Below are 18763 nucleotides of genomic sequence, written 5' to 3'. Positions count from 1 at the left end.
ATAAGCCCTGGTGGGGTGGTGTTTATGCTTACGTGGGGTATTAAATGGGCAGAGGAAGATCTGAGATCCCTTTAAAGGCATTGGGGAGCTGAAGAGGAGGGATCTACAGCTTTGGCAGGCTTGAGAGCTGGCCCTCTCCCCTCTAGAATACAATGACCCAATGAAACTCTGAGCGACAGGCGAGGGGGCAGGGGCCTGAATTTGGCTCCAGCAACCTCTGCAGGGAATCGTGAGAGGGGCGGGAGCTGGGAGGGGCGTGGAAATCCCGGTTGTCAGAGGACTGCAGGTGTCAGGGAGTTAGTGTAGGTGGGCTCCCAGAGCCTGGCAGAGGGAGGAGGGGAGGCTGGAGCGGCAGAGTCGGCGGGGGAGAGAGGGAGGCGTGGCCCTGAGCCTGGGAGGCTGTCCTTAGACTGCTCTTCTCTTGCCGGGCAGTTTGCTGCATCTGGAGGAGCTCACTGGAGAATCTCCAACAGCGGAGTGGGCCTTCAACTACCGTAAGTACCTGCAAATGAGCGCATAGTCCAGGGGCTGAAGATTAAATACTGCCCATCAGATCCTAAAGAAAACCCCGAAATAATCTCCCTGATGTAATTAATTGCCGTAAATCTAAATGCTCCCAAGTCTTTCCCCCCCACCCCCTTCATCCCTCCCTTTTTCCTTCCCTCCGCGATCCCAGCCGTGCCTCGCTGAGAATCTCTGGGCGCTGTAGATATCTTTCCTTTTCCTTCTCAGTCTTCCCTCCAAACCTTTAGCGGAGCATGTACCCAGCACCCCGCTGAGCCCAACCCCTTTGATTCCTGGAACCCTCAAAGCTATGCAGGGGGCGAGCCATTAGACATTTCAGGTTTGTCACCCTCAAAAGCACTGCGGCGCTGCCTAAGGGTGTGTAAAGTGCTTGGGGTGGAGTAGAAGGGAAGGGTGAAAAGGCTAGACTGCCGAAGTTGACGGTGTGGGGGGGGAGTGTGAAAGGCCAAAAGTGGGCGTGGCCAATTAACCTGAAGCCTGCAGCTCCTTCCAATGTTCCCTGGACAGAAGATTCATCATTTTGGCTGGATATAAATGGTAGAGTTTCCTTAGTAGGTTGCGGAGGGGTCAGCCATGCTGAGAAATCCAGCTTCCCTTATTCCCCTCAAGCCCCCAGGAAGCGAAACCCTGGTTTAGGGGTCCAAGTGGCAAGGCTAGAATCTCAGATGGCATTCCCTGGCAGAATCCCAGGTTGAACCTTTCCCTTGGCAGTAAAACCTGAGTTCCTCCAATAAATTCTGGCCTAAAGCCTCAGGGGAACAAAGCAACAGGGTGGCACCCAAGCCTGGGCCTGGGCCTGACCCTAAGAGGAGTGGGGGCAAGAGTCTGTAGGAGGTGAGATGGAAAGAGCATCTTTAGGGTGCTATACCAGATTAATACCCCCTTTGGGAAGAAAAATAGCCAAGTTTTAATGAAATGTTCACTATGTGCCTGGCACTGTACATGTATTGTCTCAGATTCAACACAACAACAAGGCTAGGTATATATTACTCCCCAACTTTATAGATAAGAAAAGTTCAGAGAGGGTAATTTGAGCATCCTTCAAGGCAAAGTAAGAAATGCAAAGGGAAACTGTGCTTCCCTGGATCTCTGATGGTCCACCTGCTTCCTACATCCCAGGTGTTTGAATCTTCCTCTTTTTTCCTGCTCCTTCATCCCTCCTAGTGTTATCACTGGAGAAAATTAGGGACTTCAAGATCAGGATCAGTTTGGGGAAGCAAAATCACCGCTTTCTGTTCTGAGAGCTGCCTTTATCCCACTGTGTTGAAATAGAATTAAACAGCTGGGGTAGGCCAGAACCTCAGGCTCTGAGTAGAGAGTTGGTAGAAGGGAGTTAGCCTGAGTTTGTGTGATGGGCATATGCCTTTCCTTGGCAAAAGGATACTCTGGGTCCAGGGGGTGGGGTAGGAGAGGCAGAAGAGTGTAAGGGGTCTACTTATGGACGTGTAGGGCCTGTGGTCAATAGTGATTTTCAAGAAAATGAGAAGGCCTCGCTGAACTCACATATCTTTGCCATATTCCCTGAAATTCAAGCAATTCTTTTTTTTTTCCTTAGGGGCAATGAACAAGAATGCTTATAAATTATGGGCAGCCAATAAATCATTTGCATCTTATGTCAATTAGCTCAAGTAACTTGATTCCCCAACACCTACTCAAGATGGAGGCTTTGAGATTTTGGGGGGTAAGAAATAAAAGTAATATTAGATTTGAAGCATTCTGACATTCTGCATAAGGGCAGGCCTAGATGGGACGAGATGGTACAGGTGAGGTAGGGTGAGAAAGGGGTCAAGGGCTGCCTCTGAAAGTTTAAATACTGGTTTTAGAGCATAAGCATTAGAGTTAAACATGGATTTGCATTTTGGCTCTGATATTTAATATCTTTTGACTTTGGGCAAATTATATCCTGTCTAAGCTTCAGTTTCCTAGCCAGCAAAATGGTGATGGTAGAAACGCTTCCTTTGCTAGGTTGTTGAAGTACTCTGACAAAAATATATATGTATGAGTAAAGGATCTGAAAAGGTGGCTCTCTACACCTCCCATCTCCCTCATACCATGTGGCTTCTGCTGGCCTGGATTAGGCCTCTGGGCCTCTGAGATCCCATGGAAAAACAGACATTTCAATAAATCTGACACGGTAGATACCAGCAAAGACCTTGGGTGGGAGAAGGGGGAAGTGAGGAAAAGGGACAAAGAGAAGAAGTAGCCAGTAACCCTGCCTGCCAGTGAGGGAGTGGAAGGAAGGGAGGGATGTCAGGTGCAACTTACTGATCCAAACTAAACTTTCCGAAGCAGGATCAGTCCCCTGAGTAAAAACACTTCTGCTTTTAGATCTCACCATCTGGTGAGGGGCACAGCCCTTCAAGACTCCAGAGGCTCCATGACCCTGGACAGGCCAGGGGAAGGGGCCACCATGCTGCGGACATTCACTCTCTTACTCTTTTGCATTCGTGAGTACAAGGAAGTGGTGGCAGGGCAAGTGAACCTGTTATAGTTACCCCTATGGGGAGGGAATGGAGAATATTGAGGTTTGAGGGTGGGTGGGAACAATGAGGGGCTCTCCTTTACCATAATCTCTCTTTTCAGGGTTGAGTCTGGGTATGACACCAATAGGTAAGTGAGTCCTGCTACCTCAAGTACCTTCCTTCCTGAAGGCCACAAGACATTGACCTGCTTCCATGGCCCTGGACATAACTGCCTTGAGATCCCAAAGGCAATTTCCAGATTGAGCTGGCTGGGAATCAGGACCTCTTACTTCATGACTTGGTTTCCCACAAAACAGTAAAGAACTTTGTCTCAGATGGAAAGGAAGCAAGACTTGCACTTCATTCCCCAACTCACTTGAATTCCTTAAACAAATACCTTGGGGTCCCTATCCCACCCCCCATAAACGTATGCATCCTGTCCCCAAGGGAAGACAAAAGGAGGAATCTGGGTTGGGGCTAATTTTAAGGGACATTGGAGGGGCATGTTATGGGAGGGAGAGGGTTGGACTGCTGACGTCTTTGTTATCTTTGGGAATGACAGCAATGATGCAATCTCAACCAGAGCTGTGGATAGAGACCAACTACCCCCAGGCCCCTTGGGAGAACATCACACTTTGGTGCAAAAGCCCCTCTCGGATTTCAAGCAAGTTCCTGTTGCTGAAAGATAAGACACAGATGACCTGGATCCGCCCTTCCCACAAGACCTTCCAAGTTTCATTCCCCATTGGTGCCCTTACTCAGTCCAATGCAGGTCTTTACAGGTGCTGCTACTGGAAGGAGACGGGCTGGTCAGAGCCCAGTAAAGTTTTAGAGTTGGAGGCACCAGGTAAGAAGACAGAGATAGAAAATCAAGAATAAACTCCAGCTCCTGGGACTCAACCTTGCCTTTCCAGAGCAGGGTTTAATTCATTCGTTTGCCTCAAATGCATGCATGTATAATGCATGCATTCCACAGTTAGTAAATAAATGCCTAGTCTCTATAGATGCAGAGTGAGGACACAGGCTCTGGAACAGATCTAGAGGGCAAGCTCTCAACATAGGGGATACCCTAGATGGGGAAACAAGGGGTGACAAATAAGGGTCATACAGGGAAGACTCATTTAAGTAGAGCGCTCTGCCGCTCCCTGAGCAGCACTCCCCTTGCTCTACCTGAATACCAGTTCATTCTCTCCTTCCAGGCCAGCTGCCCAAGCCCACCTTCTGGATCCAGGCTGAGACCTCCCCTCTTCCTGGATGTAATGTTAACATACTCTGCCATGGCTGGCTGCAGGATTTGGTATTCATGCTGTTCAAAGAGGGATATGCAGAACCCGTGGATTACCAAGTCCCAACGGGGACGGTGGCCATATTCTCCATTGCCAACATGACACCTGAGAGTGAAGGGGTTTACATCTGCCGCACTCATATCCAGATGCTCCCTACCCTGTGGTCAGAGCCCAGCAACCCCCTGAAGCTGATTGTGGCAGGTGGGTGTGGCTATGGCTGCTGGGGTCTGATGATCGTTGTCCCCGGGATCATGGTTGGATGAGCCAGCGTTTCTGACATTACTTTCCTTGCCCAGTTCTCTGCAAGGCCCATGAGCTAAAGTCATTTGACATTTTACTGAGATGCAAATTAGAATCACACACGCTATGAGGCAAATGTTTGGGAGCCAATCACTTGGCTAGTGAGTGAGTCCAGCCAAATGTCCAACAGCTTCAGCTCATCACAGCTTTGTTGTTCTCTATTTGTCGAAAATCATGCATTCATTCATTCATTAGGCTAATATTTATTGAGCACTTAATATGTGCCAGGCACTGCCACTGCAGTCTTGTAAACTGATTTTTTAAATTTATTTTTATTCTATTTCTGATTTTTATTTTTAAGTGTGGAAAATAGAATGAGTTGCTAGTGCTGGTGATAAAAATAAACAAAAAAAGACAAAGAAAGTGATAGTTCATATTTTAGAAATGACTTTATAAATTAATTTAGTCTTGTATATACAGATCCAGTAAGGCAGTACCAAGCTTTAAACACAGTAGAAGCCTCCCCACAATGCCCAAACACTAGACACACACCCCACCCCCAACTCCCCCACCCCATGGCCCGGATGCTTCTAGACAGAATTGGCCACACTTGCTTTAGTTCCCTCATCAAGTTAAATAGGCTTGGGGAAAGCTGTGGTGCCACAGAAAGTACCTGGACTTAGAAGCAGTAATCCTACTTTCTAGTTCCACCTCTGACACTGCCTCCCTGTGTGATACTGAGCAAGTTACTTCACCTCTGTGCTTCGGTTTCCCCCACTCTAAAATGGAATAACAGTATCTATCCAATCTACTGTGTGATGCCTCTCTGTGACTCAGTTTTCTCATTTGCAAAATTGGTATAATAATAATGCCTACCTCACAGGGTTGTTGTGAGGATTTGCCTAACTATAATATATGTACAGTGCCTGGCATATAAGTTCTCAATAAATGGTAGATATTAATTTTATTAGTATAGCTTTTTATTGAGGATCAAAGAACAAAAGCCTGTCTGTTTGAACTGCGTGTTATGGATGTTTGTTGTACGAATGCCTTTCCAGTGTAGATGCCACTAACACACACTTCTGCAGTTACCTGTTTGCTGGTGTCCCCCGCTAGGCCATGAGCTTTTGGCTAACAGGGACTGTGTCTATCTTCTTTACTTGTATATTCCTAGACCTACACGATGCCTGACACACCCTAAATGCTTAATGAGCACATGATAGAGCTGATCCTTCCAAGAATGGGTGGGTGGGCCTACCTGGGATTGGGATGGGTAAGAAGGAGTGGTTTGGGAGTGAGGTTTGCCCTCTATTTTGTAGTTTAATCTCTTTGGAGGAACAATACATGGAAATGAGGGTGTGACCCCATTAACAGAGGTTTCTTTGGGTTGCAGACTTACTGGCCAATCCCTCCTTATTAGCCTCTTTCAATCCCCTGTGGGAAGTGTCCTCTGTGAACTTAATGAGTTCAAAAGCCATCCTTAATACTGCAGTAGCATTCATGCTTTATGAAGATGGAATAAAAGTCATTTTCAGAAGTTTGGTTTCTTGGGTGGTTTGAAGAACTACATTTGGCATTTCAGGGACCTAAAGATACAGGGAATTACAAATGTAGATATTCCACTGAGATACACCCTACACATAGAGCTCAGTGGAGCTGACAGAGTCTGGTGAGAGGGAAGGGGCATAAGTGAACTTACCCTTGATTGCCTCCTAGAAGAGGCAGAGATTCAAGGAAGGAAGAGGGAGCAGAGGGTAAACTTCAGCTATCACTTTCTATCTAAGGAAACTAGGAAAATTAAGCCAGCATATAATAAGGAAGAATCATCCTACATCTAACTCAGGGTCTCTTCCCTTTCTAGGACTCTATCCCAAACCAACTCTGACAGCCTATCCTGGGCCCATCATGGCACCGGGAGAAAGCCTGAATCTCAGGTGCCAAGGGCCAATCTATGGAATGACCTTTGCTTTAATAAGGCTTGAAGACTTGGAGAAGTCCTTTTACCACAAGAGACCATTAAAGAATGAGGCATATTTCTTCTTCGGGGCTTTGAAAATCCACAATGCTGGACATTACCTCTGTTTTTACTATGATGGGTCATACAGGGGTTCACTCCTTAGTGATATCCTGAAAATCTGGGTAACCGGTAAGAGAAGGGGATGCAATGGGACCTATCGTAGGGGCTAAGGGTGTACAACTTGCTCAGGGCCTGCTGGAGAACCTAATCATGCAGCCAGGGATAACGGTGGGGGAAGGAGCAGAATTTGTATAAGTGGACTTAGGATGGGATTTGCCAAGGGTGGACTGGAGGAAGAGAAAAAGAACCCTAAGTAGTGGGAGGGGTAAGTCAGACAGTTAGCCTTTTATATTTTGGGTCTTGTCCTAGACACTTTCCCCAAGACCTGTCTACTTGCTCAGCCCAGTCCTGTGGTCCAAATGGGTCAGAATGTGAGCCTGTGGTGTCGAGGGCCAGTGGACGGGGTGGAACTTACACTCTATAAGAAAGGAGAAGACAAAACACTTCAGCTCTTGGATACCACCAGCATCAGTGATGATGAGTCATTCCTCCTCAACAATGTGACCTATAGTGATGCTGGCATCTATAGCTGCCACTATCTCCTCTCCTGGAAGACCTCCATCAGGATGTCATCACACAACACCGTGGAGCTTGTGGTTGTAGGCAAGTGCTAACAACTATTGTTTGTTTTAATCATCATTACAGTGTTATAAGAAGGAGCTGGTGGCCCTGTACCCTCTTGGATTTATGGGCCGAAGAAAAACACACTAGGAGGGTGGTGTAGAATTTTCTCCAAAAACTTTAGGTACCTTCTCTCCCAGGGTTGATACTCAAGCCCTGTCTCTCAGCATGGACAAGCTCCATTGTGAGCCCCTAGAAAAGTTATTTTCCTTAAGACCAGGGGAAACTTACAGGTATGGGTCTTTCTGACTGAAGCTAGCAACTTAGGAGTCTAGAGAATCAAGGAATGGGCCAAGGAGTTCTGATGCACAATCAAATTTTGAAGCCAGTGATCTAGTGGAAGTGAAAAAAAAGAGAAGACCAAATAAGGACCTGAGAAACATTTGTTGAAGGAGGAGGCACTGAGTTCAAAGTCATTTGTTCTAACTCTGGTCTCTGGATTGGTTGCAGATAAGCCCCCCAAACCCTCCCTGTCAGCCTGGCCCAGCACCGTGTTCAAGCTAGGAAAGGCCATCATCCTTCAGTGCCGAGTACCTCAACCAGTACTTGAATTTTGTCTGGAATGGGAAGAAAGAGCAACATCCCCAAAATTCTCAGTGGATGGAGACTTCATCATCAGTAACGTTGAAGGGAAAGGCACGGGGACCTACAGTTGCAGCTATCGCATAGAGGCACATCCTAACATCTGGTCATATCGCAGTGAGCCTCTGAAACTGATGGGCCCAGCAGGTGAGAGGAACACTCTTCACAGGGATGCTCCCTCCGCAGCTTTGGCCATCATACCCCTGGGATCCCAGAACAACGCCCAGAAGGATGTGGAAAGGGTAGTTGGGGGCTTGTAAGTCAGGGCCCTTGGGTTTGGGCATCTTTCCTCTGGAGTGGTCTCACAGTCACTCAAAGGCAGTGAGCAGGATACTTTCAAGGGTCCTATTCTTCATGAAAATAAGGCCACTTTTGTCTCAACTTCCCTTCACCTGCAGTAACCAGATCCCCCTCCCCCCATGAATGTATTCAACAGTCCCTGTCCCCATCAAGGTCCCTGCTTTTGGTCTTCTCTGGCCACAGGCTTTCTCACCTGGAATTACGTTCTGAATGAGGCTATCAGGTTGTCCCTAATCGTGCAGCTTTTTGCCTTGCTGTTGGTAGAGCTGTGGATAAGGTGGAAGTGTCGGAGACTCAGAATCAGGTAACTGTCTTGTCCCAACCCCCTGTTCCTCAATCTAGCTGAGTTCAGGCTCCCCAGAGACTCAGGAATGGGTCATACTCCAGTTGAGACAAGCCACAGGGGGGGACCCTTTGTATCCTCTACCTTCTGGGCTTAAAATATAAGACTTTCTCATTCCAGCAGTTTCCCTTTCACCTCACAGAGGGGTCAGCACCCAAGCCATAGGGTGGAGAAATGCATATTTCTCAGAGCCTGGAGAAGTAATCAGAACCTTGTTCACTGATTCCCCCAGGAGGGTGCCCAAATCTCCCTCCCAAGCCACCCTGCCTCTCAGAGATGATTGATGTCTTACACATTAACTTCAACTGAACTTTTTTTGTAAGAAGCCATGCTGTCCTGTCTCCCAGGATGTTATCTAACTCCCATCCCAACTTTCACCCTTACCCCTAGCTCTCAAGGGCTAGCAAGACTTGTAGTCCATCCTAGCTGCTATGGAAGCCAGTCTCTCTGCCACTCTGGCCCCCAACCACTGTGCAGAGCGTTCTGAGAATATAGCCTTAGCCTGGGTGGGCATCTGATGAGGGAATGGATTGGGCCAGGGAATCAGACTGCTTCCTCTGACCCATAAAATGTCAAGCCAAACAGGTTCTCCTGCCATTTACTTTTATCCTTTTGTGTCCCCTGGGTCATCTCCTTCTCTCCCTGATCCTTATGGCCTTGTGCTCTGGCCATTCTGCCTGAAAATGAGAAGAGAAATGACAGCTCCTAGCTTGGTGGGGCCTCTGTTCCCAAATGCCTTGCTTACTTTCCCCCACCTTGTGATCCTGGCTGTACCCCTCCCCCACCATGATCACAGGACTTTGTGTGCCTGGGAGTATTCAATATACAACGGATGATGACTATGACTGTGTGTGCCTGTGTGTCCCACTGGGATCTGAGGGACAGAGTGCTTGGGTAATGAGAAGGGAGCCACCTAAACTTTCTGCAAAACCACTACCCTTCGAGCTTTCAAAAAGTTTCAATGGGGGGTCAAGTCCTACTTCTCCACAGAACCTATCCTGAGTTCCACATACACTGGGGTAACCTTCAAGCCAGGGGTTAGAAAAAATGTAGCTTCAAGTGCCCCACCCCAGCCCAGGTCCACTGCATCAAAGAATGAATTCAGAAACCAGACTTCAGAGAATCCAGCTTGAAAAGCATGTTTTCCTGACCAGGAAGGAGGGTCAGTGTTTTCTAAGTAAAAATTGTCAAATGAATTTTGGCTTAGTATAATCTAATTCTACAGGACCCATAACCTAACAATGCTGCACATTTCTAGTCATAATCTGGGTGGGGGTAGAGAGATCCCACTCTCTGACAAGCTTAGCTCAGCACTGACAATCCTCTGGTAATTCACTGTTGCTGCCTAGGCAACCCTTCCATAACAAAGGCAGGTGAGGCAGGTCGGTCGGAGGACCAATACTGCCATAATAAAAACTGCTTCCAAACTTAAACTTGATGACTGAGAAACCCCCAAGATTTCTCCCTCCACCCCCACACCCACCACCCAGAGCTGCCGATTACACTGAGCTCCAGGGGTTCTGAGAGCTGGAGTTACAAAGGCATTTTCACATCTGACATCTCAATTCCAGCAACAGCCTAATCAGGGGCCTTGGGGACCTGACATTTGATATTGTCTGGGGATGGGGGAGGGGGCGGGGGGCACGTGGGTCATGAAAGAGCAAGAGGTTTGTAGGTGGTGAGGCCCTCAAAAAGAAAAGTCATCCATGTCAGAAAAGATTATATCCCATTATCCTGGCCATATCCAATCCCTATTGGGTGGTGAGTAAGCCAATGACATAAATTGCCGCCCCCTTCTCTCCGCCCTCCCCTTAATCCCAGCAACTCCTCTCATCTCTTTTCTGGTCTTGCTAGAGAAGCCTGGTTGCTGGGAACAGCTCAAGGGGTCACCATGCTCTTCATACTCACAGCTCTTCTCTGCTGTGGTGAGTAGAAGGGGGTGGGGAAGGGGCCTGGGCAGAAGGCCGGGGTGAAGTCCCGTGGGGGAGGGGACAAAGCCCTGGCAGCAATTTCTTTTGCAGGACTGTGCAATGGGGTATTGACAGAAGAGACTGGTGAGTTTTTCCTGCTCCAGACTGGGACATTCCTCCCTGGAGATCCGAAATAACTACAGAGTGTCAGTGTCAGTGGCCAGGGAGTGACTGGTTGGGAGGGAAGGACAGCCAGGAAGGGGCACTTGCTAAAGCTGCTGGCAAAACTCAGCCTCCAACTCTGCTTTTCTGCCTGCAAAATTTCCCCCAAGCTTCTGCATTTTTCTGAACCTCAGCTGAGACATCAGCTTCCCCTTTCCCCAGCACCTGCGGAGAGAAGGAAAGAGTTTGGATTGAGGTTGAAAGGGGAGGTGGGCAATGTGATCTGGGGAGGGTGTTCAAGGGCAAGGAAAAGGGGAGGGTGAGGGTGAGGGAGGATGGCTTCACTAACTCTGCTGTTTCTAGAAATAATCATGCCAACCCCAAAGCCTGAGCTGTGGGCAGAGACCAACTTCCCTCTGGCCCCGTGGAAGAACTTAACCCTCTGGTGCAGAAGCCCTTCTGGCTCAACTAAGGAATTTGTATTGCTGAAGGACGGGACCGGGTGGATTGCAACTCGCCCAGCCTCAGAGCAGGTCCGGGCTGCCTTCCCCCTTGGAGCCCTGACCCAGAGCCACACCGGGAGTTACCACTGCCATTCGTGGGAGGAGATGGCTGTGTCAGAGCCCAGTGAGGCACTTGAGCTGGTGGGGACAGGTAAGAAAAGGCAGAGGGTCCTCATGGAGTGATCCCCAGTGCCCCTGGGACTCCAGCACTGTTCCTAGGGATGGGGAATGCTCAGAGACCCAGAGCCCAAGGGGCTTCTGCTGCCTGTAGGAGAGGAGGGGCACTGAAATGGGGGGAGGGGTGGGGAACAGAGTTATGAGAAGACTGACAGGAAGAGGCAAAGGCCAGTCCAGGATGGATTTCTATTTTGCTGACAAAGTGACTCCGAGTGTCCCTGTTTTGTTTTCCAGACATCCTCCCCAAACCTGTCATTTCTGCTTCCCCCCCAGTTCGGGGCCAGGAACTGCAAATCCGGTGCAAAGGATGGCTGGCAGGCATGGGGTTTGCTCTGTATAAGGAGGGAGTGCAGGAACCTGTCCAGCAACTTGGTGCCCTTGGGAGAGAAACCTTCTTTACAATCCAAAGAATGGAGGATAAAGATGAAGGCAATTATAGCTGCCGCACTCACACTGAAAAGCGCCCCTTCAAGTGGTCTGAGCCCAGTGAGCCCCTGGAGCTTGTCATAAAAGGTAGAGCAGAAAGGGGTGTGTGAGAGAGGAGTGGGGAAGCAAAGCTCTGGGTCAGACACTCCTCTCCTCACAGCAAACTTTGCTGCTGGTCCTAGGAGCCTGTGTCCAATCTTAGAGCCAGGCAGGCGTGGCGCTGGGAGTGCCAGGGCCTCTGGCTGCACGATATTAATAGCCATAATCGTTATTAATAGCTGGGGTTTGTAGAGGGTGATTTAATTTTTCTAATTATTTTCATATCAATTATCTCAGTTATCTATAGAGCAAATATTCAAAGGAGGTGGATCAGGTACCATTTCCCCTTCTTGTCCAAATGGGCAAACTGAGGCTCAGGGAGTCAGCAGAGCCCCAGTGACAATTCACCCTTTTAGCTAGCTTCCATTGCTTGTTCTGCTGACAGGGAGGATTCGGCTGGAGGAGGTGAGGGGTGGGGTGAGGGGTCCCTGTGAAAAGTTCATCTGCAAAGTGGTTTTGCCTTGACTTTTAAATGCACCTTCTTCTGGATGAAATACTATAGGAAACAAAGCAGCTTTCTGGAACCAATATTTGCTATATTAGCAATCTTTCTTTTCTCTTAATTTGGTTTTGTATTGTGTTTGGTTTTTTGCCTTCTAGAAATGTACCCCAAGCCCTTATTCAAGACATGGGCCAGTCCTGTGGTCACTCCTGGTGCCCGAGTGACTTTCAATTGCTCCACCCCCCACCAGCAAATGAGCTTTATTCTTTACAAAGATGGAAGTGAAATAGCGTCCAGTGACAGGTCTTGGGCGAGTCCGGGAGCCAGTGCAGCCCACTTTCTGATCATTTCGGTGGGCATTGGTGATGGAGGGAATTACAGCTGCCGCTATTATGACTTTGCTATCTGGTCTGAGCCCAGTGACCCTGTGGAGCTCGTGGTGACAGGTCAGGAGTGGGGAAATGCAGGTGGAGGTGGTACTGACTATGGGACGGTGGGCGGGAGGGCTGTCAGTGGGAGAGGAGGAAGTGCTCCTTCTAAAAGTCAGCAAGAATGTGCTTAGGACCGTGCCTAGCACATGGTAAACAGTCCATGTAAGGCAGCTGCTTATATGATCACTAATACAGGAAGGTGAGAAAGAGGAGAAGAGGGAGGAAAATAATTCACGTCTGGGGAGGCAGATGGGGGTGTTTCACATGTTGCCCTATTTCTGAAATCTTTTTGTGGCTTGGCCTTGAGCTTTAGGCGAAGACCTTGAAATGTCTACTGCATATTATGCAGCCATTACAAATGATAGTTTTCAAAGGCTGTTTAACGTCATAGGAAAATATTTACAATATAAAGTGAAAAATATTAAACTACACAATTGTGCATACAGTAGGCCCAATTATGCAAATAGTTAGAGCTACAATGACATGGCCATGTACAAAAAAATAAATGGGAAATAAATACATAAAAATGTAGCAAGAATGGTTATCTTTGAGCGGTAGAATTGTATTTTCTTCATAGGTTTTTTTCTGTATTTTCTACAATAAGCATATATTGTTTCTTCTAATAACACTAAAAAATACAACGTTCAGAATGTCAGGGGCAGGATTCTCTCATGTTGTGATCTCTTTAATTTCAGAATTCTACCCCAAACCCACTCTCCTGGCACAGCCAGGTCCTGTGGTGCTTCCTGGGAAGAATGTGACCCTGCGTTGCCAAGGGACTTTCCAGGGCATGAGGTTCGCCCTCTTGCAGGAGGGAACCCAGGTTCCCTTACAGTTTCAGAGTGCCTCAGGGAATGTGGCTGACTTTCCCCTCCATACTGTTGGAGCAGACGACTCTGGGAACTATAGCTGTGTCTACTATGAGACCACTATGTCAAACAGGGGATCATATCTCAGCAAGCCTCTTATGATCTGGGTGACTGGTAAGGACAGACAAGACATGGGACTGGGACAGAGACAACTGGAATAAGGGTTAGAGAGGGTGACCCCTCTTGGAAGGGTAGGCTAGGCCATGGAGGGGAACGGTTGTGTCTGGAAGGAGAAAAATAAAGGATTAATTCAGCGAGTGATAAGTTTGCATACTAACCACTTTCCATCTTTGGTCTCTTCCTAGACACATTCCCCAAGCCATGGTTGTTTGCTGAGCCCAGTTCTGTGGTTCCCATGGGGCAGAATGTTACTCTCTGGTGCCAAGGGCCAGTCCACGGAGTAGGGTACATTCTGCACAAAGAAACAGAAGCCACTTCAGTGCAGCTCTGGGGATCCATCAGTAATGATGGGGCATTCCCCATCACCAATATATCTGGTGCTAACATAGGTCGTTACAGCTGCTGCTACCATCCTGACTGGACCAGCCCTATCAAGATACAGCCTAGCAACACCCTGGAACTCATAGTCACAGGTAAGGGGAAGATGCTCTGGAGTGAGCAGGGGAGTATAGAAAAGAGTGAGTAAGCTGTCAGATGCTTGATGGGAAACGGTAAACGGTTTTCCAAGAGCTCAAGGAGAGGCAAGCAGTAGTCTCTCCTCTTTATTGAGACTCCAGTGATGCCCTGGAAAGTGGCCACCTCTCTATGACCAAGAGTAAATTTCTTCTAGGTTTGCTCCCCAAACCCAGCCTATTAGCCCAGCCTGGTCCCATGGTGGCCCCTGGAGAAAACATGACTCTTCAATGTCAAGGGGAACTGCCAGACTCAACATTTGTCCTGTTGAAGAAGGGTACTCAAGAGCCCTTAAGGCAACAGAGGCCAAGAGGGTACAGGGCTGACTTCCGGATGCCAGCAGTGAGCAGTGAAGATTCTGGGATGTATAGCTGTGTTTATTATTTGGATTCTGCTCCCTTTGCAGCTTCTAATCTCAGTGACTCCCTGGAGATCTGGGTGACTGGTAAGGTCTTGGAGATTTCAGTAAGAGTCTAGCTTTTGTAGTTTCTTAGTAGTTAGCCCTAAGGGGGTAAAGGGCTGGGTTCAAGGCCATTTCTAACTCTGTGTCCTGGTTGGTTGCAGACAAGCCCCCTAAACCCTCCCTGTCAGCCTGGCCCAGCACTGTGTTCAAGCTAGGAAAGGATATCACCCTTCAGTGCAGAGGACCCCTGCCAGGTGTGGAGTTTGTCCTGGAACATGATGGAGAAGAAGCACCTCAGCAGTTTTCAGAGGATGGAGACTTTGTCATCAACAACGTAGAAGGAAAGGGCATTGGAAACTATAGCTGCAGCTACCGTCTGCAGGCCTACCCTGATATCTGGTCAGAGCCTAGTGATTCCCTGGAGCTGGTGGGGGCAGCAGGTGAGATGATAATCCCTCCATGGTTCTGGCATGACATACGTGGGATCCCAGAGATAGTCTCCATGGAGACAGGCCAAACATGGGAGGGGAGGGGTTTGGAGTCAGAGACCTCAAGTGTGGTCATTTTTCTTTCTCCTAGGGATGGTAAGGAGGTGGAACCTCAGATTCACTCAAAGATAGTGAGAAGGATACTTTCAAGGCCTCTTCCACCCCCCAAAAGGAGGGCTGCTTCTGCCTCAGCATAAGCACTGCCTCTGACCACCCCATCTGCAGTCTCAACACATGGTTCCTGAGTGAACCCCGGAGGAGGCCAGATGAGGGGGCAACAAGAGATCCAGGGGAGCATACATGCACTGATATCTATGGCCTTGGTTTCTGCTCTTTTATCACCACAGGGCCTGCTGCTCAGGAGTGCACTGTGGGGAACATTGTCCGAAGTACCCTGATCGTGGTGGTGGTTGTAGCTTTAGGGGTGGTGCTAGCCATAGAGTGGAAGAAGTGGCCTCGACTCCGAACCAGGTAATTGCCTTATGTCAGCCTCCTTCTGTGAACCCAGGGGCTTCTGTTAAAACAATGGTACATATGCTCCTCTAGAATCTGAGTCCCACAATGCAACCTGTTTTCAGGTTGATGGCTCTGGATCCTCCCTTAGTCATGTCTTTTTCTCTACACAGAGACTCAGAGACAGATGGAAGAGACCAGACCATAGCCTTGGAAGAGTGTAACCAAGAAGGAGACCTGGGCACCAATACCAACTCTCCCTCATCGATCTCTCAGGGAACCTCAGTGGAACTGCCAGTCCCAATATAATAATCACCTCCTTGGCAAGAGCTTTCCTCTCCTCTTTTTTTATCCTCAGAGACCTGCAAATCTGGCTGGTTTCCCTGGGAGTCCACCCCATCTACTGTTCCTTGGCCACTAATCACCTGAGATAGGTCAAGGGGATTTTAGGAGTTGAGAGCCCTACCAGGGTGAGATGTTTCCTGAAGAGAGAGTCCCTGCCCTCGTAACTCCTCACTGTACTGATTTACTGGTGCATGAAATTCTATTAAAAATGTATTCTTCTGAATAAAGAGAGTATTCACTATTTAACTGCAAAAACTATGGCAGTGGCTTTCCATTGGTTTGTTGTCCACTTAACACTTAGCAAAAATGGTGTATTGGAGCTGATCTCCATGGCAGAATAAGAGAGCACAGCGCTGCTAGTACAGAGAAAGGAGCTCAAGGATGGGGTCGGGGAGGAAGGAAGGCTCCAAAATGTCCATTTTGGTTTGGGACATGGTAACTGAACAGAATGTCCCATCATCCTTCCATTTCATTTTTGAATGAATGGAAGAATGAATGAATGGCAATATTCTCTCCAAGTTGAGCCTGAGGAGGGCAAACACTGAGGTTACATACTTTGTACTGTGTTACTTCTAGGTCTGTAGTACACCTGCTTTCCAATGTTAGGATTAGTCCACTACAGAACTTTGAAATTGGCAAAGTGTGCTTTGTGGCCCTTACCTAACAACCACAGGTGTACATTAATTCACTCGTAAGTGTGAAAGGTTGATAAAAGCTGAATATTTTGCCCCTCCCTAAAGAAAGCCCTGTTTTCTCTGGTGGTGGGATCTCAAAGAGTGAGTAAGCAAGTGAGGTGATTGGTTTAGAGCAGGGGACCTCCCAGTGTCCTGTCCCAGTGTTCTTTCCCAGTATTCCAAACGGAGGCTGGCTCGCATTCCGAGCCCCTGATCTCTTTCCTTGGATCAGCCTGCAACTTGCCGCATGGGTGAGAATCCAGTACACATTAGGAGGGTTGTATTGGGGAAGGGGGCTTACCTAATTCCTTAAACCTGTTAAAGACCTCAGAAGAACTGACCTATGGGTCCTAGAGGAGGTCACAACCCCTTCACATCTGACCCTAAAGTTCCTTACCGCCCAACACTGTTTAATTCTAAGCCATCACTGTTCAATAGAGCAATGTACAAGGGTGCTGCACACAGTGAGTTATTTATCCTTGGTTATGATAAAATTTAGAAAACAACTCCCATATTCTTATATCAGGAAGCTTATTTACCCAGCAACTTAATGAAAAAAAAATGCATCACATTTCCCTTTATCCTTACAGAATGAAACACTCTTGAGTACTATAGACTAATTTGTATTAAGCTCTTTGGAATGTACAAGTACAAAGTCTCACTCTGATTTCCATTTGATGAGATTCTATTAGTCGCATATACTAATTTCTTACAGTGTTTCTAAAAATTCATTTCAAAAATGCTTTTACATTTGAATTTAGGAAAACCTAATTGTTGCTTTCTGCCAAACACCACTAGCTGCCTTCAAACTCTCCATCCCTAACCCTCAATCAAGCTGTACATTTTGAACACTGGAGGGAGGCCTGTTTTTGGTCGTTGGTTTTAGGATAGAAGTCCTTTGATCAGGTCTGATTTTGTTTTCCAATCATTGGATATTCCAGCGTGTACTGTCAAGCCTAGTGGTAGGGCTGTACAAGTTAGCAAGTGATCACTTGATTGCTTTAGCTATTCAGGGAAAGAGAGATGGGAAGAAAAGAGCAGAGGGCCAAGGACTGAAATTTACAGAAACCTCTGCGTTAGAAAAGCAGGATGAAGATGAAGCAAAAATGACAGAAAAAGACTTGTGAAATCCAGACATTGAACCTGGGATCTCCAGTATCAAAGAGTCAAACAGAGATACCCGTGCAATAAGAGAAAATTCTGATAAATCTTTAAATGAGAAACAAGTAGTGAGAAATATTGTGACACTGGACTGTTAGTTGGTTTTCTAAAAGCATTCACATATACTATTCTTACACTTAGAGAACCAAGTTCTACGTGATTTAGAAAAGAAAAAAAATAGTTGTCAATTAACTGTGAAATACTTAAAGAGTGGCTTTGGGATTTAACTTTCCTACTCACTGTCAGAGCTATTTCAATGAATTAAATATCTATTTATAATGCAAACGTAGCTTGTTGCTGACAATGCTCCACATGGTATGTTTTTTTTTAACCTGGTTGCCATGGGAATCAGTCCCTTTACCCCTGGCTGGCCTCTAATCAGCTCAGCATCAAGTAATTTCTGGGAAATGGAATCTCAATTAGGGTGGAATGGACCTTTGAGAGGAGAATTTGTCTCTGGGACTCCAGAAACAAAGGCCAAAAATCCTCTCCTCAGTTCTAAAAAACAAATGTAAATTACCCTCTATCCATGGGTCACATCTTTGTCCTCAGCATCTTAGAGCTACAAAGATTGTCAAGGTGGTGTGATCCAGTCCCCAACCCAGTACAGAATCTCCTTTATAGCAAAGCTGACAGGTAGTACACAGCCTCTTTCTGTACACCTCCAGCGATGGGGAGCTCACCACTCCATGACACAACCTGAGAATTTCAGATTGCTTGACTGATCTCATATCTGCCTGTGTATATTCCCTTCATACTCACTGGCTCTAGTTCTGACCCAAGTTGCAACCTAGATGAAATCTACTTCTCACACATAATAGTCTTACAACATTTGGAAGACATGAGCTGTCTTCCTTGAGTCCAGAATATCTCACTCAGTGTTGCTTCCAGGGTTTGGCCAACACTCGTTTGCAAATGTATCTCTACGTAGTTAACTCTCAATTATCCAGGTTTTGGAGAGGGAAGAGTTCATGCCTACCCGACTCCTGCCAGATTCAACCAGAACAGCTTTTTTATATAGTTTATATACCCGTTAATTATATAGAATATTAAACAATGAAGAAAGATTTGATGAAAAATAAAGCAGCGAAAGGAGATACAGAAGTGTGTGTTTTGTGGGGAGATTGTTGCAATTTAAAAAGGGTGACTAA

At 47.2% G+C, this 18763-nt stretch overlaps 1 protein-coding gene across 4 annotated transcripts; it reads left to right on the top strand.

Moving 5' to 3' along the window:
• Positions 1 to 414: 414 nt before the first annotated feature.
• On the top strand, positions 415 to 15741 carry IGSF1 (immunoglobulin superfamily member 1). 4 transcript variants are annotated; one of them, XM_065900112.1, is made up of 19 exons: positions 2903 to 2972; positions 3109 to 3135; positions 3550 to 3834; positions 4187 to 4474; positions 6375 to 6659; positions 6900 to 7193; positions 7662 to 7940; positions 8277 to 8397; positions 10291 to 10361; positions 10458 to 10490; positions 10872 to 11162; positions 11423 to 11701; positions 12314 to 12601; positions 13282 to 13569; positions 13761 to 14048; positions 14246 to 14533; positions 14653 to 14931; positions 15327 to 15450; positions 15606 to 15741. In XM_065900112.1, the coding sequence occupies exons 1-19, from the start codon at positions 2903 to 2905 to the stop codon at positions 15739 to 15741; spliced, it is 4014 nt and encodes a 1337-aa protein (XP_065756184.1). The 4 variants fall into 4 exon arrangements, with proteins under 4 accessions (XP_065756186.1, XP_065756184.1, XP_065756183.1 ...); XM_065900111.1 differs by having other exon boundaries at positions 10443 to 10490; XM_065900113.1 differs by lacking the exon at positions 3109 to 3135.
• The last annotated feature ends 3022 nt before the right edge of the window (positions 15742 to 18763 follow it).

The sequence above is a fragment of the Phocoena phocoena genome, chromosome X (assembly GCF_963924675.1).
Source record: "Phocoena phocoena chromosome X, mPhoPho1.1, whole genome shotgun sequence".
Lineage (NCBI taxonomy): Eukaryota > Metazoa > Chordata > Mammalia > Artiodactyla > Phocoenidae > Phocoena > Phocoena phocoena.
The sequence above is the reverse complement of the archived record's forward strand: the minus strand, read 5'-3'. Positions and strand labels throughout refer to the sequence as shown.